This window comes from Solanum verrucosum, unplaced genomic scaffold, assembly GCF_900185275.1.
Source record: "Solanum verrucosum unplaced genomic scaffold, falcon-dt-bn FXZP01000205.1, whole genome shotgun sequence".
NCBI lineage: Eukaryota > Viridiplantae > Streptophyta > Magnoliopsida > Solanales > Solanaceae > Solanum > Solanum verrucosum.
In genome coordinates this window covers 3455537-3481186 of record NW_026019950.1, presented here as the reverse complement: position 1 = coordinate 3481186, position 25650 = coordinate 3455537, and the positions used below count along the sequence as shown (strand labels likewise).

At 31.2% G+C, this 25650-nt stretch overlaps 3 protein-coding genes across 3 annotated transcripts; all 3 read left to right on the top strand.

Annotated features, from left to right (window-relative positions):
* Positions 1–3728: 3728 nt before the first annotated feature.
* On the top strand, positions 3729–4526 carry LOC125813982 (cysteine protease inhibitor 10). The gene has a single exon (XM_049493461.1). The coding sequence runs from the start codon at positions 3735–3737 to the stop codon at positions 4398–4400; it is 666 nt and encodes a 221-aa protein (XP_049349418.1). The 5' UTR covers positions 3729–3734; the 3' UTR covers positions 4401–4526.
* A 4571-nt stretch (positions 4527–9097) lies between these two features.
* LOC125814043 (uncharacterized) lies at positions 9098–10782 on the top strand. The gene is made up of 2 exons (XM_049493508.1): positions 9098–9922; positions 9997–10782. The coding sequence occupies exons 1-2, from the start codon at positions 9098–9100 to the stop codon at positions 10780–10782; spliced, it is 1611 nt and encodes a 536-aa protein (XP_049349465.1).
* Positions 10783–16867: 6085 nt separating this feature from the next.
* Positions 16868–17551, top strand: LOC125814042 (cysteine protease inhibitor 7-like). The gene has a single exon (XM_049493507.1). It carries the CDS (start codon positions 16868–16870, stop codon positions 17549–17551), a length of 684 nt encoding a protein of 227 aa, XP_049349464.1.
* The last annotated feature ends 8099 nt before the right edge of the window (positions 17552–25650 follow it).

The following is a 25650-nucleotide window of genomic DNA, read 5'->3' as shown; positions in this document are numbered from 1 at the left end:
ATTTTTTTTTAGAATTAAATAATAAGAACTTTGAATAACATTTTACGATATATTTTTTCATCATACTGATATTCAAAAAATTGCAATTTATAGTACTTTATGTATACCTTTCAAATATATATCTAACCTTTTAATTTAAAATATCTTTAATGTAATCTAATTTAAATTAGAAAATAATTCAAAATAATTTTTGAAAAGTGCGGCATAGCAACTAAAAGGGGAAGGAGGGAGTATTATTTTAAAATTTTAAAGTTGGAGTTAGAGTTGTATTTGATTAAGATCGGATATGATCACTTTTTAAAGAATTATTTTGAACGTACATACCTACTTAATAATAATGACTTTAGGACCAACATGAGTTGTGGTGCATTGGTGGGAGTGATTCACCCTTAACTAGAGGTCTCGGGTTCGAGCCCTGGATATGGAGAAAATCCCGTTGGGAGCGCCACCCCCGAATGGGCCCTGCTTATCTAACCAAACTCACATAAAAATCAAAAAAATTGACAAAAAATTCGTAATATATAAAATCCGAAATACAAGATAATCGATAATTTTAAAAACAAAATCAACATAAATATCACTAAATAATCAAAAATACCTTTAACAATTGAGATATTTCTTGAGTTAAGTTAAAGATTTGTTGAACAAATTAGAAGAACCATTCATAATTTGTATTTCTTGACTTGCAAAGAAATTTGAAGAAAGAGAAAATATAAAACTTGAATGATGGGGGAAAAGAAACGTGAATGATGGGAAAAAGATTAATCGGTAGTTTTTTTTTTCCTTTTTTATCTGTTATTAGTTTAGAATTTGTCCAATGATTGGACTGTTTTGGGGAAAAAGGGTAAAATAAATAATAATATTTGAATATAATTATTTTGTAAAGTATTGACATTTTGACATTTTAAATAAATAGAAGTTTTGACCAAAGTAATACAAATATAAAGCAAATGAACAAAAGTAATACACATTAAAAAAAAAAACTAAAATAGTATAAACGCTACCACCAATAACATTTTATCTATTATTTTATTCATAAAAAATTGACGAACAGAAAGTGAAAAAAGAACGGACGTTAACATAAAATGTTAGTAGCAGTAACGGATTTGCTTGAACTTATGTCAGTTGCTTGCATTCTAATTTTTTATTTTTTAATTAAATCTATCCTTTTTCTTTATTCGTTTACTTTTAGCATGGATATGAATAATGTCATTTCTTCGATGTTTATGCTTGTTGGCATATGTTAGAATTGTGAAAATATTATCAGTTTCTCTATGTTTAAAATGGTGTAAATAAAAAATTAATTCAAGGTAAATTTTGTAGTTTTAGATTTGACCTAATTATCAAGATTTTAATTACACTCATTTGCTTGTTTAAAATAATAAAAATTACACTGTATATTATTCCAATCACTTTACTTGTCGTCTTTGTGAAAAATAATTGGTTCAAAATAGTTGTCATTTAAAAAAAAAAAATCAAGGTATAGTTAGTTGTTTGTTTTCACCTTTATCTTAATTCATAAATATAGAGATATTTTGGATAATAAATAAATAAATTATTTAATCAACACCACTTAAAATATATCAATATTGATAAAACATTTATCAAATATTCATTTTTATAATTATTCAAATGATTTATTACCACACAAATATATATATATATATATATATAAATAATTTTAAATAAAAAATTTAAAATATTCAATTAATACTATTTAAAAAATATTGTGAATTAAATATTACAAGTACAACTGCAATCTCTTTTTCAAAAATGTAGTTTTTCAAATTACGTTATCAACAGTAACGATTTATGTTAATGGTAGTTGGTTTCTCTGTTTAGAGCTCAAATATTTTATAAAAATCTAAATTAAATATTTTGAATTTTACCTTATTTTATTAAGTTTATTTTAAAAGATTTGAAAACTACAAAAAAAATAGAGTCACACTTTAAGGTAGGTTTTATTTTCAATTTTTTAAAAATAAATGAAAGATTACAAAAAATATATATTATTTTAAAATTAAGTTTTTATAAATAAGCTAGTATTTTTTAATTATATTTTTTTACTAGCTATTTGACTGTTTCTTAGATTTTTATTAATTTAAAATAATTAGTTGATATTTTATTATAATTTATTATTTATATATATAGTTAATTATTATTCCCTTCTTTTAAAAAATAAAAAATAATAATCTAAGTAACCTGCACAATACCCACCACAACCCCACTATCCCTATACTACACCCCACTACACTCACCACCCCACCATTTTCCCTCTCCACACACACGTACAGCCCCTCCCTTACACCTATATACATACTACAATACCAACACATACCTATACAGACACTACACTACACAATCTTTCCTACATAACAAAAAACGTACAGAAAAACGAAAAGAAGAAAAATACTACAAAAACAAAATACACAACACACTCGCACACGCTGCACACCAAAGGGGAGATCAGAAAAAATTCACCAACACATTCACATCTTTTCTTCCCTTTTCATTACTATTTTTATTTAAACACAACATATATACCATCACAAACTACCTACAAAAACTTGTGGGTGTTCTAATCGGTCAAGATTTTGCGGTATTCAACTTCTCCTTATTTCTTTAATTTATTTATGGAAATTGATGTAGTTTTATGACAGGTTTTCCTTTCTTTTTTTTTTATTCGTAATTTGTTTGAAATGAACAATTTGTTAGCTATTATATCTCTGTTTAATGAATGAAGGTAGCTTTAACAATGATTACTTTTTATTTTATTTATTTCTATTCGCTAGTTGTGACCTCTTAAAAATGAACGGGTCATGACATTGTTCTTGTCTTGATTTAGATAATAATGCTAAGTAGATATAGTTAGACTAAAAAAATTAAAGAAATTATTATTAATAACATAAAATAAAAGGATATAGAAATGATGTCAAAATTATATATTGTATTCTCAACATTTAGATTTATTTTATTTTATTTGGGTTTTATTTATAATTAAGGGACAAAATATTACAGAGTAATTTTTTAATGACTATATGAGTTTTAGGCCTGTTAAAAATATTTGTTTCAATTAAGAATGTGGTTACACATCTTTTTGGGACTGTAAAAGAAACTCAAGGATGCGGTGACACACCTTGGTCAAAAATATAGATAACTTTTATTAATTCAAAGTAAGACATATAGATAATTATTAGGTGCGATGCGAAGAAGACAGTTATGTCTCTAAATGCCAAGATTAAGAATGCGGTTACGTATATAGGTCGAAACCAAATAAAAGTTCAACAAATAAAAATGCACAATAAAAAAATATAAGCAAACCATGGCCTACAACACAATTTATCCAAATAATAATAATAATAATAATAATAATAATAATAATAATAATATAAGTCAAGTATAATCAATAAAAGCGACCGTGCTAGAATCACGGGACTCGAGGGATGCGTAAGACCTTTCCCTTGGTCAATAGAATTCCTTACCCGAATTTGATACTTTACATGCATGTTATTGAGTGTAACACATATTATGTATATAATTTGTTGATCGTAAAAAAAATAAAATGTGTTAGAGTGACATAATATTGAAGCTTGATATTAGGTATTTAAAATGAATAAAACTTATTTGAGGTGTCTAAGGCGGTAGTAGGTATTCATTTTTTGTTTGCCAAAAATGCCCTTAGCAGGTCTATAAATTGGACATAAACTCATAGCAAGCAAAACACACAAAGAAAGATGAAGTCGATTAATATTTTGAGTTTCCTCGTGCTTTCAAGTACCCTCTCTTTGGTTGCCTTTGCTCGATCTTTCAGTTCTGAGAATCCAATTGTCCTCCCCACAACTTGTCATGATGATGATAATCTAGTACTCCCTGAAGTTTATGACCAAGATGGCAATCCGCTGAGGATTGGTGAGAGGTACATTATTAAGAATCCTCTCCTCGGGGGCGGAGCCGTATACTTGGACAATATTGGAAACCTTCAATGCCCAAACGCCGTGTTGCAGCACATGTCGATTCCCCAATTTTTGGGAAAAGGCACGCCCGTCATGTTCGTTCGTAAGTCGGAGTCGGATTATGGTGATGTGGTGCGTGTAATGACTGGTGTTTATATCAAGTTCTTTGTTAAAACATCAAGATTGTGTGTTGACGAAACTGTTTGGAAAGTTAATCATGAACAGTTGGTGGTAACTGGTGGTAACGTAGGAAATGAAAACGACATCTTCAAGATCAAGAAAACTGATTTGGTGATACGAGGTATGAAAAATGTATACAAGTTACTTCATTGTCCCTCTCATCTTCAGTGCAAAAATATCGGCAGCAACTTTAAAAATGGATATCCACGTCTGGTGACTGTCCATGACGATAAGGACTTTATTCCATTTGTGTTCATCAAGGCGTAGAATGCTAATTAGCTGGCTAGCTTGCAGCTTTCTAAATAAAGTGGGGATATATCCTTCTATCGCTCCATGTAATTTAATGTATGCTTATCAATAAATAAACAAGCTAGCAATTAGCCTATTACCTTACCTTACCTTCTTCATTCAAAAATACATAAATTTCTTTAGTTTGTGGTTTCTTTTTAAGTTAGGGTTACTTTTGTATTTGTTGTTAATCAAGGTCTCGATATCGTTACTTGTTACACAATTAATAGTAATACAAAAGGAGATCGCATCATCATATATATAAGGGAAAAAAACCTAGGAGTTTAGATGATCGAGTAGGAAATTAAATGATCTGCCCAAAGTAATAATGGGATGAGACGAGCTAGGAGTTTAGATACTAAATAGTAGTAATGAATTATAATATTGATAACATAACTCTAACAATTCTTTTGTTGAATATTGAAGACATTATATTTATGTATTTTTGAAGATTTTACATTGAATTGAATCTTATAATTGAAGAGTTTGTTGTGATTTATATGAGAAGGTTGCATATCAAATTTGGAACAATTCGAAGTTGATTTGGACCAACTTGGAAACAAAAAACGTATTGGTTAAATTTTTACGCAACGAATAATAACAATCCGTCAAAATTTTATTTCTCTCTGTTTTAATTTATTTGACTTATTTGCTTTTTTTAGTTTATTTAAAAAACCCTTTCATTTTTTAGCAATTCTTTAATTTCAACTTTCCACATGACATTTTAAGACCACAAGATTAAAGGGTCTTTTTGATACATTCAACATATCTTTTTTCTAGATCACATGATTCAAATATTTTTTAAAACTCCGTGTCAAGTCAAAATAAGTCAATACGAATACAACTTGCGTTGAATATATTTTTATTTGGTGTACAATACTTGCTTTATGCTTATTTTATGGTAACGTGCTTGATGTAATTAAGGGTATCTGTATTTAGATATCATCATCGATCACAACAAGGATTTCACAATTGCTATCTTGAATTAGACTAAAGAATGGTGGTTGATATGGTAAGGAATGGACACGCCTCCAACTTGAAGATCAAAGGTGTTGTGGAGGACATCTTACAAGTTGTTGCTAAGATGAATTATGAAGTAAATCATTGGCATAGAGAAACTAATCAAGTTGCAGATACATTAGCTAAACACGTTATTTATAATGAAGCTCATATGTTTCATGATTGGAGGGATATCCCTAAGTTAACAGTCGGTTCATATCAATTAGACAAAATGCAAATGCCTAGTATTTGAATTAGGTATGATAAACCAATTTTTTTTGTAAGCTGATGCCTTTTCTGTTGGCTGCCAAAAGGCCTTTTTGTACGTGGGCTTGCCCATATGCACTCTTTTGATAGAATAAATAACTCCCAGTTGAATGAGTGTAACTAAGAAAAAATCATCAACATATATATTCATAGAGTGTATTACAAACTTTATGATAGATTAAAACTACCCCATCTATCCATGTTTTCCACTAGCTTGTGCCTATACATTATCTCTTTGTAGTATATCTTCAATCACCCTTTATCTTTACAAGTATGTTTCCAATGCAGTATTTCCATGATTCTGTATTTAGTATCCATTCTTATCAACTTTAGTACTTTTTTTGGGATAGGGACACTTTTTTGACAGAGTGCCTCATTGCGAGCCATCCAAATATGGTATACTGTTGCTGTCAATACTGACCATATAAATTCTCTACTTATCTTGCCTCAGGCCTTTCGCGCACACCTCTTCCGCATCTCCTGTATTTCTTCAATATGTACTGTGAGGTGCATCCATTGAAGTACATCCCGTAGGCACGATTGCGAGTAATCATATTGAAGAACAGGTGCTCTCTCATTTCTGGTGTGTTTGCGCATAGGATACACGTCTCTTTTCACACACACCAAAAGCAGCAAGGTGTGTTCGTGTGAGCAGTTTATTCTGCATCATGACCCAACAAATAAAACTATGTTTTGGTACATTTGCATTATTCCATACCCCTCTCCAGCTAGGCCAGTGTTCACCTGCTCCCTTTTTTCATTGTTACCCACTTTAAATTGTATATTTTCCAGCTATTGTTAGCAATCCATTTTGCACATATCCCGGAGCAAACTTCTCCTTCAGTGAGCACACTCTTTTCCAGTACCAACAACTAACAGTTGGAGGCCTATATTAATACTAATCCCTTCCCCTTGAGGTGGATGTAATTGATCCATTTAACCTATAAATTGTCTGTTTTTCTTGCAATATTCCATACATACTTTGCTACAACAGCTTCTTTCATGTCATACATTCAATGATACCCAAGCCTCCTCCTTCCTTGGTCTGCATACTAGGTCCCATGTTATCAGTGGAGCTTTGCTTGTGTGCTCCTGACCACTCTATAGGAAGTTCCTACAGATATTTGTTATCTACTTCAGCACTTACCCGGTAGTAAGAAAGTTGTGGCCCAATAGGAATTTATATGTAAAAGAATAGAGTTCACCAGTTGCACCCTTCCAGCATTGGATAGGTGTTTGGATCCCTAATAGACATCTTTTCAATTAGCACTTCACAATTTTTTTTGATATTTTCTTGGAGGATATTGGAATCCCTAAGTACCTAAATGACATCTTCTTTTTTTCATACTCAGTCAGCTCACAAAGATCTTCTACTTCCTTATTATCCATATTCGCTGAAAATATATTTGATTTTGCTTCATTCGTATTTAATCCAAATGACAATGAGAAAGCCTTCAATCCTCTTAGCACTGGCATTATTGAATTGAAAGTACCTTTACTAAACATCAACATGTCATCAGCAAAACACAAATAGTTGTGCCTGATTCTTTTGCACTTTGTATGAAATTCAAAACCTTCTAATTCAGTCACCCTTCTCATAATCCTTGTGAAGTACTCTATGCAGATCGCAAACAACAATGGTGAGATATGATGTCCTTGTCTCAACCCCCTCCTCCCAATTATACTCCCGTGTATTCCTACATTAATGGCGATGGAATATTGTGTAGTGGATACACATTCCATTGTCCATTTGATAAAATTGCCTGGAAAATTTAGTCCATACAACATCTCTTCCACAAACTCCCACTCTACAGAATCATACTATTTCCTTAAGCCCACATTTATCAAGCAACTTTTGGTAGTGTTCTTCTTATTATAACTTTACTAGGTCTTGACATATCAAGATATTCTGCGCAATTGTCCTTCCCGTTATAAACGCATACTTGGTAGCACTCTTTTCAATCAGTGACCCAACATTTTTTATACCACTTTATATATTGTGTTCCAACATGCACTTGGTCTAAAATCCCTTACATGATCAACATGTGTTGATTTAGGGATAAGAGTGAGTATTATATTATTTATTTTTTTCAACATCTTCCTTGTATGAAAGAATTCTAGAAATATCCTTTAATTATCATACTCGATAGATTTAACTTGCAAACAAAAAGGAAAGGATTACGTACTTACGTACATGATTATATGGATTTTGTATTTCAGTTTGTGATATATACTTTTGTTTCTATTGCTAAGGTCTCGATATAGTTCCTTGTTAATTACACAATTAATAGAAGGAGATCACATCATATATCACTTCATTCATTCGTAAGTTGGATGATGGTGATGTGGTGTGTGTTACGACTGTTGTTTATATCAAGTTCTTTGTTAAAACAACAAGGTTGTGTGTTAACGAAACTGTTTGGAAAGTTAATGATGAAGAGTTGGTGGTAGCTGGTGGTAACGTAGGAAATGAAAACGACATCTTCAAGATTATGAAAACTGACTTGGTGATACGAGGTATGAAAAATGTATACAAGTTACTGAGGAGAGTTGGCAAAATAGTCACTCTCCAAATTTAATTGAACATTAAGACAAAAGTCTTAAATAATTTGTGGTATACCCACTATTAATGACATCATCCATGTGCCTTAATTGGCACATACAAAAGACCTCCCTAAGTTTTTATATCTCCACTTTGGTCCCTCCCTTCTTTTCCAACTAATTTGGAATAATATATTTATTTGCAATTGTTAAAATTTATATTAGAAAAAAAAAAGTCTCCAAACGGAAACAAGAGCAGCTCGATTTTTGCTGCTGTCGATTCCGACGAGTTTTTCGGCCGTAATATCCATTTCCAAGGTAAAATCATCATCATCTCCTACTCCATTTTCTTTCAAAAGTCAAGCTTCAAAATTAGTTTCCCGCCATTTTAGAAATCTGAGAAATCTTCCACAATAAACACTTGATAACTCATTATAGATACATTTTAGTAGTTTAAAAGCATTAAAAATCTGTTTCGCCATTGCAAGAGCTGCATTTTGAACCATGATCTCATTCAGTCGCGTTTTTGTACGAATGTCGTACTTCATCGATCGATAATGACTGCTACTATAATCTAGTATCTATCTTTGTAGACTATAATGGCAGTAGCTGAATTTATTGTTGCTGGTGGTGATTATATGAGAGTATGGGAGGAGACTCCCAAAAGCTGAAATTGGAAATATTTTAGTAAGACGACAGTGCCCATTGTGTTATGTCGCAATGGTTAATGTGACAATATGATTGCAAGCGTAATTGAGGCCGGTGAGTTAACTTGCGAACCAAATGACTTGGTGATTAGCTATCAAATGAATGGGAGGGGAAAAATACATCCCACATTCATAAAAAATGATAGGGACGTGAGCTTGTACATGTTAGATATTGGTATTGATGGCTCTAGGCCTACATTGAGGATAAACGTCAATGCGAGGCCTCCAACTGAACCAACAAATTCATTTAACGGCGACAATAATTCGATTAGAAATGAAAGATTGGGTGATCATTCAAAGGAGAGCTTGGGTGATAATTCAAATGAGAGTTTGGGTGATCATTCAATAAATATACATAATGATCCAACTAATGTGGAAAATCAGCCAGTAGATACAGAAGATTCTGAACCCGAATGTTGTGAAGAAATGCTGGGAAAAAAGGAATTGGGATCACAATCCAACCATTCCTTCTCCGATGGAACTAATTTATGTATAAACCAAACTTTCAGTAACAAGAATGAGTTGCAATTGTTATTAGCTGAAGCGGCGGCAAAAAAGTGTTTTGATTTTGCTACTATGAAGAGTTGTACTAAATACTTAAAGGTTAAATGTGTATCTCACAACTATGCATGGATGTTGCGGGCGAGGAAATATGAGTGTTTGGATAGATTTCGCATCTATAAGTACATTGGCGAACATAGTTGTGGCGTTAAACATGCCAACAATAGCCATAGAAATATTTCAATCAAAGTCATTGCTTCACTTTGTGTAAATATGTATCGTGATGGCAAGGGTCCAAATGTTAAAGAGACTCAAAGAGCTATGCTTAATTCTTTTCATTGTAGTCCAAGCTATTGGAAATGTTGGAAGTGTGGTATGGTTGCCAAGAAAATGGTTCGAGGGACAGCGGAGAACGAATATTCATGCTTACCGGCTTTTTTCTACATGTTTGAGACACTTAATGTTGGTTCTAGCTATTGTCTCATGGTAAACAAGGATAGTCATAGGTTCATGTATTATTTCTTAGCCTTTGGTGCTTGCATTAAGGGATTTGCCCAAAGGTAATTGCGGTTGATGGCACTCATTTACATGGTAAATACGAGGGGGTGTTATTGAGTGTTGTTGCACAAGATACGGAGAATCATGTTTATCCAATTGCCTTCTGTGTCGTGGACAAAGAGAATGATGCATCTTGGACATTCTTCTTTGAGAAATTGAAGGAGATTGTGGTCGATGAATTAGATTTGTGCTTTATCTCCGATAGATACAACAGTATCGCCAACGATATTGTGAACGTTTACAATCATGCTTACCTTGGATATTGTATGAGACACCTCGGTGAAAATCTTTGTGTAAATCATCATTGTAGAGATTACCTTTATCTTTACTACAATGCAACAAATGTTTATTCTTTGGAGGAGTTTGACAATCATTTTGTAGAATTCAAGAACAAATGCCCCACTGCAGTTGTTGTCCTTGAGCATGATATTGGTTTTGAGAAGTGGAGCAGGGCACATTTTCCTGGCAATAAATATGATGTGATGACCACAAATATCGCCGAGTCACTTAATGATATGTTGATAGACGAGAGAGAGTATATCGTGGCATCTATATTTAATTTGATTGCTAAGAGGTTTGGAGAATTGTATAGGGAGAGGCATGCATATATCCTCAAATCAATGGGTAATCAAATGGTCCCGGCTGTCGCAAAAATTGCAAGGAAAAAAATGATCGAGGGCGACTCCTTATATGTGGAAAATGTAACCGGGGACGACAATCAATTTTATCGTGTTCGATGCAGGTGTTACTGCCTATGTGGACCTACTGGAAAAGTCATGTTCATGTAGGGAATATGACTTGATCAGGATACATTGTGCTCACATGATGGCCACTTTGCGATCGAAGCATGGCAATGAGTATGGTATGAGCATCTATGAGTACTCTTCACCTTTGTATAAAGTTGAACATACCTTCTTGCATACATGGATTCTATTAATGTTGTCCTTCTCGAGTCGGAATAGTGTGTGCCAGAAGAATTGCTTAATGTGAAGATTCTTCATCCTCTTGTTGATACCAAGCTTGGAAGAAAAAGAAGAAAACGTGTCAAAAGTGTCGGTGAGAATTTCAAAAGTAAGAGAAGGAACAAATGTTCAATTTGCAAGAGAACCGTACACAAGAGAACCACATGTGTGAACAACAAGAAATCTTAATTAAGCTTGGTTGAATTTGTTGATTGAATTTGTTTTTGTAATCAAGCTACTGTTTTTTTTTTGGCTGCCAGCATTTTGGTCAATTTATTGTCATCTATTATCGTAATTACTCATGATCTAATATAGATCAATCAAAAGATGACATACATTTTGTACACTGTCTATTAAGCTGTGTATTATTAATATATGAAAACTATTAAATATGAAAATTTATGGTATTTGTAATGCACCAAATCAAACAATGCTTAAGAAATAATTTAAGTATAACTAATACAAGCATTATTTGCATATATACACTCTACCAAACGAATCCTTAAAGAATTGTCAAAAATATAGATGTTACCATTAAAAAAAGTAGCAATTTGAACTTTTTTTACCGTTGTAAAATTTGTATATCTAAATATTTATTGGTTATCAAAATATATAGACCCTATACATATATATGTGTGTGGGTATGTATGACATATGAGATTTACACTCTGACATTTGTAAGGTATATTCGGGTTTATATCTATGTTAAAGCATTGTAGATACTTCACCTACTAGAATCTGACACTTATATATAGACCAAAACTAGTAGAATTTAAAAAAGACAACAATTAATTAATAATAAATTATATATTTGAAATTTATCCAATTAAATAAATTTAAACAAGTCATATGATCATATAAGAGTCCACATAAATTGGGTGTGGCGATTAGAGATGTATGAGGAAGACTTGTGGTTATACAATCAACATACTTAGAACAATGTTTGAGAAAGCGTAAGTATGTTGTGATGATGATCAGACGAGCTAAAAGTTTAGATACTAAATAGTAATGAATTATAATATTGATAACACAACTCTAACAATTTTTGTTGAATATTGAAGAGATTTATGTATTTTTGAAGATTTAGATTGAATCTAATAATTGAAGAGTTGTCGTGATTTATATGAGAAGGTTGCATATCAAATTTTGGAGCAATTCGAAGTTGATTTGAACCAACTTGGAAACAAAAAACGTATTGGTTAAATTTTTACACAACAAATTACAACAATCCCGTCAAAATTTTATATTCTCTATGCTTCAATTTATTTGAGCTATTTTCTTTTTTAATTCATTTAAAATAACCATGACCCTTTTCCTTTTTAGCAATTCTTTAATGTCAATGTTCTACATGACATTTTAAGATCACAAAATTAAAAGGTCATTTTGATACATTCATGATTCGACATATCTTTTTATTAAATCACATGATTCAAATATTTTTTTAAACTCCGTGTCAAGCCAAAATAAGCCATTTTGAATTCAACTTGCGTTGAATATATTTTTATTTGGTGTACAATACTTACTTTATGTTTATTTTATGGCAATGTGCTTGATGTAATTAAGGGTATCTGTATTTAGATATCATCATCCACAACAAGGATTTCACGATTGCTATCTTGAATTAGACTAAAGAATGGTGGTTGATAATAGGGGTGTACAAAATCGAATCAAAAACCGAATCAAACCGCAAATCGAGTCAAATCGACAAAAAAAAATTCGACTAGTGGTTTGGTTTGACTTGGTTTGGTATTGGATAAAAAAACCCGACTATATTTGGGTTGGTTTGGTTTTAACTAAAAAAAACCAACCCGAGACCAAACCAACCCGACATTATATATGTAATTTTTAAAATTTTATTTTATACATAAAAATATTTACTTTGATATAATTTTAAAATATTTCTTATACTATTTCATAGTTTTTATCTTTTAATATATAATTTCAACTTTAAAACTTAGAATTCGGAATGGTCCAATAAAGATTGTAGTTCATAGATGTTGATATAGTTATAATAAAACTTAAATCAAATCAAATTAATACTAATGCAAAAAGAAAATCAATTCAACACTAAGAATGACAATAATATTGAATATTTGTTCTTTAATTTTACATTGGTTTAGGCAATTAAAATACATAATCTAATTTTAATTTTCCTTAAATATTTAGGAATGTAACTAATACTTATTAAACTTATTTTAGCATGATTTAGTACTTTTAAATTATGATCATTTTCATTATGACTTTGCAATATTTATTTTATATGATGATTTCATTATTATTTTTTATTGAATATTTTTGTGTCATCAGTACTCATCTCATATTTTGTGTTATTTTTTTAAGAAACACCTTAGATGATTGTATTTTGGTTGGACTAAAGAAATATTTGGAGCACAAGTTAATTATATGTTTGTATGCAAACTTTACCGAAAAAATCCAAAAATCTGAAAAAATCTGAGGTTTATTAGTTTTGTTTGATTTATAAATTTAAAAATTCGACACAATGGTTTGGTTTGGTATTTGAAAAATCCGAACCAACCCGAGGTTGAAAAACCCGAAAAAATCCAAATTTTATTAGTTTGGATTGGTTTCTAAATTTAAAATTTTTACACAAATGATTTGGTTTGATATTTGAAAAACCCGAACCAACCCGATCATGTACACCCCAGTTGATATGGTAAGGAATGGACAAGCCTCCAACTTGAAGATCAAAGGTGTTGTGGAAGACATCTTACAAGTTGTTGCGAAGATGAATTATGAAGTAAATCATTGTCATAGAGAAGTTAATCAAGTTGCAGATGCATTAGCTAAACACGTTATTTCTAATGAAGCTCATATGTATCATGACTAGAGGGATATTCCTAAGCTAACAGTCGCTCATATCAATTAGACCAAATGCAAATGCCTAGTATTATAAAAGTTTACTGATGAATGATGATAAGAAAAGGGTCCGATTATATTCAAATCGAAAAAACGAATCGAAATAAATCGAATTTATTTTAGTTCGGTTTCGGTTAACATTTTTACCAAATCGGAAATCGATAAACCGAACAAGACCAAACGCCTAGCCCTAGTTTTTGCGCCAGATTATTATAACATTTTCCATCGCCGTATTTTAAATTAATCGGATGAAATATGTCACCTCCTTTTAGTTATATTCATGAGTCTCTAGTGGAACAAATTAAACAGATTTGAAGTTTTATTGAGGCTTATTAAAAACTTATCTACGTAATAAACTCTAATTGGAAATATACATAAATTTCTCTAAATTTGAACTGAAAGTATATCATAGGATTTAACACTTTATCACTTGTTCATATATATGTTCAATTATAACAAGTCTAAATTAAATTTACTCCAAATTTTAGGAGATGTCGTACATTAACCCTACTACTACTATATATTATATGTTCAACTAATCATCCTATTTCATTAACACGTTTTAGTTATGGCTAGTCTCTAATGGTCCCGTCGGCACATTAAAATATATCCATTATTGGCCTGCAACAGTGCAACTGCAACTAGAGTTGATGATAAGAATGGAAAATTTGGGATTAAATCTGGATCGCGCACTACAAAATCTATTGGGAGTAGCACTTCCAACATGACTTTCTCCATACTCAGGGCTTAAGCTCGAGATCTCTGATTAATGATGGACCAGTCCTAGCACTGCACCACAGTCTATGTTGGTCATTCATTCAATATTAGATGATCATATTATAAAAATAATTTTCTCAATTTTTTTTGTCAATTTATAAAATCAAAAGAGAATTAATTTTTTTTTCTCATTTTAACCTTACAATTATTGTTTTAAAAATAAAAGTGTAAACAAGTTGTAAAATTATTTTTAAAAAGAAAATAATAAGAGGTAAATTATTTAATAAAAATAAACAACTAATATAGAGCAAAGTTTTTACAATTTAAAACCTAAACCTATAGTATACCAATAGCCGCCTCCTAATCATAAACAAATTCACAAAGGAACTCGACAGCCAAGCTCGAAAAATGTATTATAATTATATGTTGAGGTGTGTAAAAATTGTATTTTAAAGTTTGCAAGTTGTTGTCAGGGTCGTCTTAACCCTTAGGCCACTAAAGTCATCGTTTGAGGCCTCATATTTTTTGGGGGCCCCCATTTTTAAAAAACAATTACTTATGTATGTTATTTTTTTAAAAAAATTATATGTACTATGAATGCTATGATTTCTATTAAGGAAATTGCATATGAGATGAATATAAACCTGAATTTCGTAAAAAAACAATTTGATAAAAATATGGATAATGAAATCACAAAGTCCCTTGAAGAAACTTTTACAGTTGATTACTTTATATATGTAGAGAAGATCAGACTATTTTTTCATTTCAAAATAGATTTGAACCAATTGAAGCATATGAAAATGTTCTTGATTTCTTATTTAGTGGTAAAATATTGAGATTTCTAGATGATGAGAAATTTAAAAAATATTGTGTTAGCTTTGAACTTTCTTTAACACGTAATAGTTATTATGATATTGATGATTTAGATTTATTTTTTGAATTAAAAATGTTAAGAGAAATAATACAAGTAGAAGATAATGATCTAATGAAAATACTCAATCAAATAAAAAGAGTTGATTCTTTTTCAAATACACATATCTCTTATAGAATAATGTTAACAGTTCCTGTAACCGTTGTCTCATCCGAAAGAAGTTTTTTCGAAATTAAAATTGATTGAATCTTCTTTAAGATCAACAATGTCTCAACTCTCAAGAGAGATTGAATGAATTAGCTATATTATCATTTGAAAATGAATTATTAAAACAAAAATTGACTATAAAACAATACTTAATAACTTCACATCTAAAATAGCTAGAAAAGTACAGTTAAATAAAAGTATATATGATAAAACAAAAATATATTAAGGCCCCTCTCTTAAGTTTCGCTTTAGGCCCCCAATATTATTGAGTCTGCCCTGGTTGTTGTAGTACATGTATGAAATTTATATAAATGTTGTATGAAAGTTATACAAAATATTATTGTAGTTATATTAAATTTTCATAAATCAGCATGAACCTTACATAATATTTAAAACATAAATCTTGAGCAAAATTTTACACTTTTTGAGTAAAAATTTCGTACGCGTTTCGAAAAAGAAAAAAAAAGGACACTCCTGCTATGTTTGGTAAATGAAAATCCCGAGCTACGTTTTGTAAATATGAGTCTAGTTTTATGTCTGTTAAATTTATATCTGCTTTTTAATTGTTTTTGCAAATTTATCCATTTTGAGATCAATTTAAGATGTATACAACTGAAATTTGATTTCAGATATTTTTATGTGAAGTGTGGCTTTGCAAAGGTCAAACATTAAATATTTTTATCTGATGTTTGAGATGGTTTATGAAGGCCAACTTCAAACATTTTCTTAATAAGGTTGTGGATTTAAATTAACGCAGAACTTCATACATTTTACCAAATTTTAAACATTTTTACGGAGGTTGTTGAGACTCACGTGGTAGATGTGTGTCATTATTGGAAAGGGCCCCGAAATTTATATGTTTTTAAAATAAATTTAGGCGTACGTATTTGAAATTAAAAATTTGCATCTTGACTTCAAAACATTTTTGTCTGAGGTATGGCTTTGTGAAGGTTATTACTAAAACGTTTTTGCCTTGAAATTTGATATGGCTCGCCAAAACTTATAACTTTAGACAATTTTTAGTAAATTTAATAAGGCCAAACACGATACATGTTACTGAACTTTTACCTTGCTTGTCAAAACTTTATTATTATTATTATATGTCTCAAGACATTCAAGGACGAAATAGGAATTATTCATGTAACAAAAACGTGCAAATGAATATGCTATGTAACTAAGTATAGGCTCTATAAATTGGAGATAGAGTCATAGCAAGTAAAACACACAAACAAATTAAAGATGAAGAAGTGTATTAGTAATATTTTGAGTTTGCTGTTGGTTTCAAGTTTGGTTGCCTTTTCTCAATCTTTCACTTCTGATAATAATGGGAATGTTGTACCCCCTCCTGTGCTGGACATGGACGGCGAACCACTCAAGATAAACGAGGAGTACTCAATTCTGAGTGTTTTCCCGGGAGGCGGAAGCACATACTTAGCTGATCTTGGAAACACCAAATGCCCAAACGGTGTCGTGCAGGACAGTTCTGGTGAATTTGATCACAGCACGCCCGTGATGTTTTTCACTATGCAAGTTGGAAGTCGTTATGTGTTTGAAAACCAAGACGTTAGTATAATGTTCTCAACTACAACTTCTAATCTATGTGTTAACGAAACTGTTTGGAAAGCTGGTGATTACACGCTAGGGCCGGTGCATCCGCCACCTAGGTTTGTTATAACTGGTGGTACCTTAGGAATTCCAGGGCCTAATACCTTAAAGAACTGGTTCAAAATTGAGAAATATGAGACGGGGAGACCTCATTCTTACAAGTTAAGGTATTGTCCTAGTCAATTTATGTGTCCAACATGCCATTTTGATTGTGCAGATGTCGGATTGTACCAAAATAAGGGATACGCCCGTCTGGCTCTCAATAACAAGCCTTATCCATTTCGCTTCACCAAAGTAAACAACAATATTGATGCATAGTTATTTAATTATCTATGCTTATTATAACCTAGCTTTCTAAAATAATGTGGATCATGCTTCTATGTAATATTAATGCTTATGATGAATAAAAAAGCTAGGTTCTTTATTTATTAATTTCTGCTTCCAAACAATTGATTCAACAATCAAATCTGATTCAAATAAGTTTTAGTAATTAATAAGTGTTACCTATTACTTATGGATAATCCCATGCGGTACCGTCACGACATTCGTATTTATTGATCTGTTATTAGAGTTACGACTAAGTTCAAGTTGTAATATGCATTGTTATTGATTACGTGATGTGATATTCATGGATAAGATCCTTTTTATGTTTAATCAATTGCATATTAATTTTGATTAGTCATGCCCAATAGACTTAAATTAGGTTTAAGGGAGGAAAATCTAAAAAGAAAAAAAAAACTCAAGAAATACTATTGTAATGAATGCAAATGTGTATTATATGTTGGTTTGACTACGAGTGAATTTTATTGTATACTCATTGTTTATTGTTGTAAAAATTTATTTTGTTAGAATGTATGCGTCCACTATACGTTAATGGATTATGTCCCTTGACTCAATAAGAACAGTAACTGAAATGAATACGTTGAAATAAAAAAAACAAGCAGTTTACATGGAAATCCCCTTGCTTAAGGGAGGAGAAAACCACAACCTGTCTCACAGGATTTCAACTCAACTCCATTATAATCAAGGAGCAAAGATTCAGATTACAAGTGTTGACACCCAATTTTGATCCTCCACGATATGAATTAATCATCGAGCTTCTTTAATTTCAAACGATTTAAAATAGTTAGTTTTATAAAATAAAATAAAAAAACAAAAAATAGCTTGCAAGTTATTTTTAAATAGTTTTGTCACCTTTTTATAATTTTTAAATAATATATATGTTTTATATAATTATGTATGTAACTAGTATATTTTATGTATATTTGAAAATCGTCTCAAAAAGATTTTAGTTTTGTTTAAATAGTTGGTTAATTAGTTTATTTAATTAATACTTATATTTTTGAGTTATTAGTTTATAATTAAGTTAATTATTTTATTTTGTTAAGATTAAGAAAGCTCGTTAGTTAATTATATTAATTCGTCTTATTTGAAGATCTGGCTGAATTCAACTTCATAGCTCAATTTGGTTATATTCTTAAATTCAATTGGCAATAATTGCAATCAATTGGGCCAAATTCTCAATTTCCAATCTAATCACTTTTCTACCGCACTTTAAACCCATTTGGAGACCAACTTTGGGCCCAACTTGTCTCAAAACTTTCAGCAGCCATACCAAAAATCCCAGCCCACGCTTTTGGTGACTCGACCCACATAGCGTCTTCTTCCTAGCGAGAAGTCGCATCCAACAACAACCAGCATACAATACCGTACAACCGACCTCACCTCGCTCACTCTAAAATTCGCCGGATTTGGCGCAAAAGCCAGTGGATAAGCAGCCATCTCCTCGCTCCAACGTCCCTTTCCCCTTTTTTGATGATGTCAGAGACGCACCAAGTCACCTCTCCACTGTTGGCCGTGGAAAAGGAAGAGAAACTCGAAAAAATCATGGGGTTCAAGTTTTGTTCGATGGATTCCGCCATTAATGGTCTCCAATACGTCTCCATCACTTCAAATTAATCTGAAAAGGTCACTCTATATCTATTCTCACCTACAATTTTGTCCTCTTAAAGGATTTTAAATTTTTTCTAATTTTCCAACGGATTACCCCCCAAATTTGAACCCAAATTCCCTCTATATAAACCTTCATCTTCTTTCGTGTTTGGGGTGAAAAAAAAGGGAGTTGGAAAAAGTGGAGGAAACAGTAAGAAAGTCTTAAGACTTAAGAGTTGAGAGGGGAAAGCAAGAGATTCTTACATTCTAAAAACATAAGTTTATTTTTATTGTGATCGAAAGGATGAAAAATCGAGAGCTAATTTTTATTTTGTATCGATTCTCTTATTGTTCGAGTTAAGCTCATAGTGGTGTAAAAGCTTCACTTCCAGTTCCTGCCCCAAAAAAGATGACATCAACTCGAGTCTATTCGGACTCCACCCTCGCATATCTTTGAGTCTTTCGAGTCATCCTCATCTTTGCGGTGAATTGTAAGTTGAAACAGGTCTTGAATAGCAGAAAAAATGGGCTGTATACAGCCTTATACATTGGGAAAACAAGCTGATATACACTGTGATACATGAATGAAAATGGGCGAAAAGCCCAAAATTGCAGCAGCAACTTGGGCCAAATTCCGGTCCAGGCGAACAGTAACTGGATTTGGGCCTGAGAAATGAAATTTGGAAAAGTCCCAATAGCTCCTTTCTCCTCTAATTTAATTTGGAAAATACCTAACTACACATCATTTATTATCACATTTTCTTATTATCCCTACCATTTCAAAAAAAAAAAATTCTCTCAAATGAATTTTATATCGAACTATGATTCTTTTAGATATTTAATTAGTTGAAATGTGAGTGTCATATATTTGTGGTGATTTTTTTTTTCTTGTGTATATATTTTTTTTATTTCTAATAATTAATTTTCTTAAGAACTTTTAGTCTTTTAGTGAAATGTACTATATTGAATTAAGGAAATTATTTGCAGACAAACGATAAAATCTATAGGTAGATATTTCAAGTATTTTTCTTTTGGATATTTTGTGTGATTATATCATCTAATTTTTAAGAATTTAATTGAGAATTTTTATTCATTAAAATATATATAAAAATTAAATTACTTCTACAATTATATATATTATAATAAAGCTAAAAATGCATAACAACTTAATTTCCCTTTGTGTCACTACATGATATTTTTTATTTATACTATACTAAAACAAAAAATGTATAACAACTGAACTTCCTTTTGTGTCACTATATGATATTTTTGATTTATTTGAAGAATTTTATTTCGTAGAACTGTCACGCCCCGAGCCTACACCCTGGACGTGGCCGGCACTCGAAGACCATTTCTGGTCCCCAAGCGAACCCTCATCCTGGCTGACTCCAAGCGGAATACTAACTTAAGCATACAAGAGCTTAAAACTGAATAAGAGTTTATAAACTCAACTTTATAAATCTTTAACTCAAAAGAAAACTCTGTATAATAGAATATATATACAACTCGCCATAAAAGGCAACTTTAGTCTTCAAAACATTTAACAAAATAAATGAAGAGACTTCTGAAACTCTATTGTCTATCTATGAAGCCTCTAACTGATAAAGATGGAAGCCGGGACAAGACCCACGACCTCCTAACAACTGATACAACTGAAAGGTAAATGAAATCCTCCGGAAGCAAAGAGGCTTGTCATAGCTAACTGGAACTCCCGGATGTATCAACGAATCTCCTGTTGATGATCCTGAATACCTGTGTCTGCATCATAAAAAGATGCAGGCCAAATGGCTCAGTACGTGGAATGTACGAGTATGTAAGCTAGAAAGCTAAACAACATAGGCTAGAAGAAAAACTGGAATAAATTGAATAACTTACCTCTTTTCAAACTTTCTCAACTCAAGGAATACTCAAAACTACTCAAACTTACTCAACTCAGAAGATAGATATTGGACTCAGAGATAGATACTCAATTCAAAGATATATACTCAACTCAAAGATAGATACTCAACTCAAGATAGATACTCAACTCAAGATATATACTTAACTCAAAGATACTTAACTCAAGGATACTCGACTCTTGAATAACTGAACTCAACCTGATTGACTTCTTTTAATAGAAGGCAATTTAAAACAAGTGCGATATAAAGAAAGACTGTTTAAAACATGTTATAAACTCTGTGTGTACACAAGGATACAATAAGCCTGAGATGTATATAGAAATACAATTGAACTGATGTATATAAAATACAATAATTTCTGTGTATAAAAATACAATAACTGCTGTGGGAGTTTCTCTAACTGACAACCATCACATAAGAGCTATAGTGATGATACAGCGATCGACCTCACGCTGCCAGAGCATCTTATACCCGGCCAAAGGTATAAGACCTGAACTGCCTAATGGATCCACTAGTCTAATCTGAAAAGGATTCATCTAAAAAGTATGATCCTTTTCTACCCATGGTGGCTAACATGGTTCTATGGGGGCTGTGGGTTCTTTGAACGCTCCCCCAATTCGGTGCTCGATACTACTCCCAAAAATGTACTGGCTCTTATGTTTTTAAAACATATTTATTCCTGCTGATATGAGATAATTACTCAAAAACTAGCCCGAAGGCTCTTTGGAAATCTCAATTTCCAACCTTGTTTAGATGTAAAGACATTTCTTTAAAACTCCTTTGGGAATACATAGTTCCCTAATAACTTTGAGAAATGAACTCAACTTTAAACTCTTGACTCTTTACTCTTTACTTGACTTGAAACTCTTTACTTTACTTGAACTCTTGGCTTGATGTGAAACTCTTAACTTAACATGAAATTCTTAACTTTGACTTGACTTGAAACTCTTGACTCAGAACTCTTCATTCTTTACTTAACTTGAGCCTTAAAATGAAGTTAAAACGATCAATGAAGACTCTTGGAAAACCTTAAAGACTTGTTTTGACTTACCTACTTCTAAGCTTGACTTCACTTGACTTGGAAACTAACTTCACTTGATTTTGAAACTAACTTCACTTGACTTGTAGTTTTACTTGACTTTTGGAAGTACCTTGGAGTGTTGGAAACAACTAGGAAACATAGGTATAATACCTAGGAACATGTATAAAAAGAGAAATGGTGAATGAAAGGGAAGGATTGGTGTCCTTGGCACTAGGAGAGGTGCAACAGCCCAGCCCCTTTTTCCCCAAAAATCCGACTTTTTCCCCTTGTTTCTTTCCAATTCTAAACCCTCTCAACCTCAAGGTTTCAGCAGCAACACTTAGAATCATAAAGACCCTTATTATACAATAGATTCAACTCAAAAATCACAGCCAGAAATCTGTACTAAATCAGCAAGAACTTCAACACAACACCACTACAACTTCAACAACCAATAAATCTTCTCTTGGAATTAAAAACGAGTTGGTGTGTGGGGGTATGAACCAACCAACACTAAAGATCATAAAATCCCTCAATATACAATAGGTCACAACTCAAATACACAGCCCAATCATGTCCCACAACCAACAATAACTTCAACAACACAACTAACAACATCAACAACAACTAACAACTTCAACAACAAATCCAATCTCTTCTCAAATCATAAAAACGAGCTTGGTATGTGGGGGGAAAGGATAAACCCACACTAAAGACTCACATACCTGATTAGGGATCACCCCCGACAAAAATCCACGACGATCCTTAGCTTCTTCTTCTCTTTCTCCTCTTCTTTTCCTCTTCTTTCTCTCTTATCTTCCAAGCCCTAACTCTCACTCTTACTCTCACTCTTTAAAATGGGACAAAAATGATCCAAACATCAGTCTAACACCTCAATATAACCCAAAGAAAAGATTAGGGAAAAGACCAAAATACCCTTAAAATTTTCGGACTAAACAAACTGCACTGTGCGACTGTGCGACTGTGCCAACAGCCCAACTTCCAAAGGGCATAACTCACTCATACGAACTCGGAATCAAGAAAACTCGGTGGCGTTGGAAAGATCATTCCAAGGGATTTCCAGACATAACTGGAAATTCACCTAAATCATTTTGAGCTAGGAGTTACAACTGCTCAAAGTTGACCAAAAACTCCTTTTTTTCCATAGCCAAATTTTCCAGATTCTTTCCAAAATGACTATTTCCAATTCAACTCTTCTTGGAACTCAATGTGCTATACCTAGGGACCTTAACTCAACACTCAAGAAATTTTATTCCTCGGTAAAATCTCACTCCACATGAAGGACGGCTCGAGTCTTAGTTCGAAAAAATTCTCTGGGGTGTTACAAGAACGAATATGATAAACGTCAAATCTCAATGTTTGATTATTATACAAAGTGATCAATGAATATTGGAATGAAATTCTAAAAATAAATATTATGAATAAAATATATAAAGAAGATAAAATATATCAAAAGATGGGAATGTAGGCATATAAGTAACTTAAGATAGGCATACAAGTATCAATACATTTATTTTTGTGAAGATAAATACAATTAGATATAACATTTTAACTTTTCAAGAATGAAAAAATGTAGTAAAACAAAACTAAAAAGAGTAATAATATAAGTGAGAAAATAGACAAGAAATGTAGAGAGACAAGAGAGAATTTTCTTGTTCTTCCAAGTATATTCAAGTGTTTTCTAAATCTTCAAGTGCATAACACATCCTCAAAACCTCTATTTATATTGTTATAAGAAGCATACAAAAAGATAGAAATAAACATGATATTAATTATTGAGAATGTTGGGAAGATTAAAGGGTGTGAAAGATAAATGAGGAGATGGTGGAGGTGTGAGTATTATTACACATAATGGTGAAATTATATTTTGAAGTTATGGACATCCACATTAATCAACAAAACATTAATTATAAACAAATAATAATTATATTAAAAATGAGGAGAAAAAATTAAAAATGTCCAAAAAAAGGAGAAAAAAAATAAATAGAAATGGAGGCCATAGAGAGGTGTCACATCACCTCATCTATGTTTCTCCTTTATATATATACTAGTAAAGAAAGCCCGGGCGTTGCCCGGGCCCAACATTAATAAAGTTATATTGTTACTCTCTCCGTCCCATATTAGATGAGAATCTTACTAAATTTTTTTTTTTCATATTATTTGAGCACTTATTAAATTAGGATAGAATTAATTAATTCTTTTCCATTTTACCCCTACAATTAATATGACCATTCCTATATTGTATGTGTATTTTTTGTAACTCATTTCAATGTGCATTAATATAAACAAAGGGCAAAATGGTGAAGTCTTCCAATGTATTAATGATTTCTTAATCACCGTGTAAAGTTGGAAGTGCCCATCTAATATGGGACGGAGAGAGTATAGTTTATGTATTGTTATAAAATTACTAAAGATTGTTATAATATATTTTGCTCATAAGTCAGCTAATATAAAAACTTATTTGCCATTTGTCTTTTTAATTTCAATTTCAAATAGGAAATAAATGTAGCGATAAGATTGAGGGTAGAAATGAAACATATCTTTCTAAATTTAAGTAAAAATAAACAGAGTAGAAGTAACATTAGGGTTATCAATAGGACGATTCATTCGGTTATTTTTAAAAAAAATTATATCATTCAATTTTTCGGCTATTTTATAATGTATAACCAAAATTAAAATTTTAAAATCATCCCAATCCTAATTTATGTGACACAAGCAGTACAAAAATTAGTCTTTTTTTTGTTGTCTTGTAGATATTTTAAGTTATTATTTATTGTAAATTATAGTACTTTTTATTAAAGTTTTTAATAACATATGTTACTTTTTATGTTTGAGAGTTAAACCAACGTTTTTTTATATGTCTTTTAATTTTATATGTGTTTTGTCCTTTTCCATTTTCAAAAACTAATACTCTCTCCATTTCATTTTATATGTCATTTCTTTTTATAAATATATTGGTTATTCCCTCTTCTTATGTCATATATTATGAAATTTGAGAAGTTATTGAAATTTTTATATGATTCTAAAAATATTTTAAATTGTTAGCTATTGTGATTTGTAGTACCTTTTTTTTACAGAATTTTGAAAATAATATTTATTACTCTCTTTGTTCTAATTTACGTGGCACATGCAAAATTTTCAAATATTAACCCTTTTTTATATGTCTCTTTACTATATTAAGTTGTTAATTATTGTATTTTATAGTACATTTTGAACTTAATTTTTAAAGAATATATGTTATTTTCCATGTCCCAATTTATGTGGCATTAATTGATAGATTTGTTGGAGTCAAGAGAATTTTTTTGTTAATTATTGTAATTTATAGTTTCTTTTTCGTCAATTAATTGAAACAATATATGTTCTTAATTGATAGATTTTTTGGAGCCGACAATTTATTTGTTAATTATTGTAATTTATAGTTTCTTTTTCGTCAATTTCAAACAATATATGTTTATCATATAATCCATTTTATGTGGTACCAATAGAATTTAGAGAGTCAATTAAATATTTTATATAACTTTTAAATATTTAAGCTATTAATTATT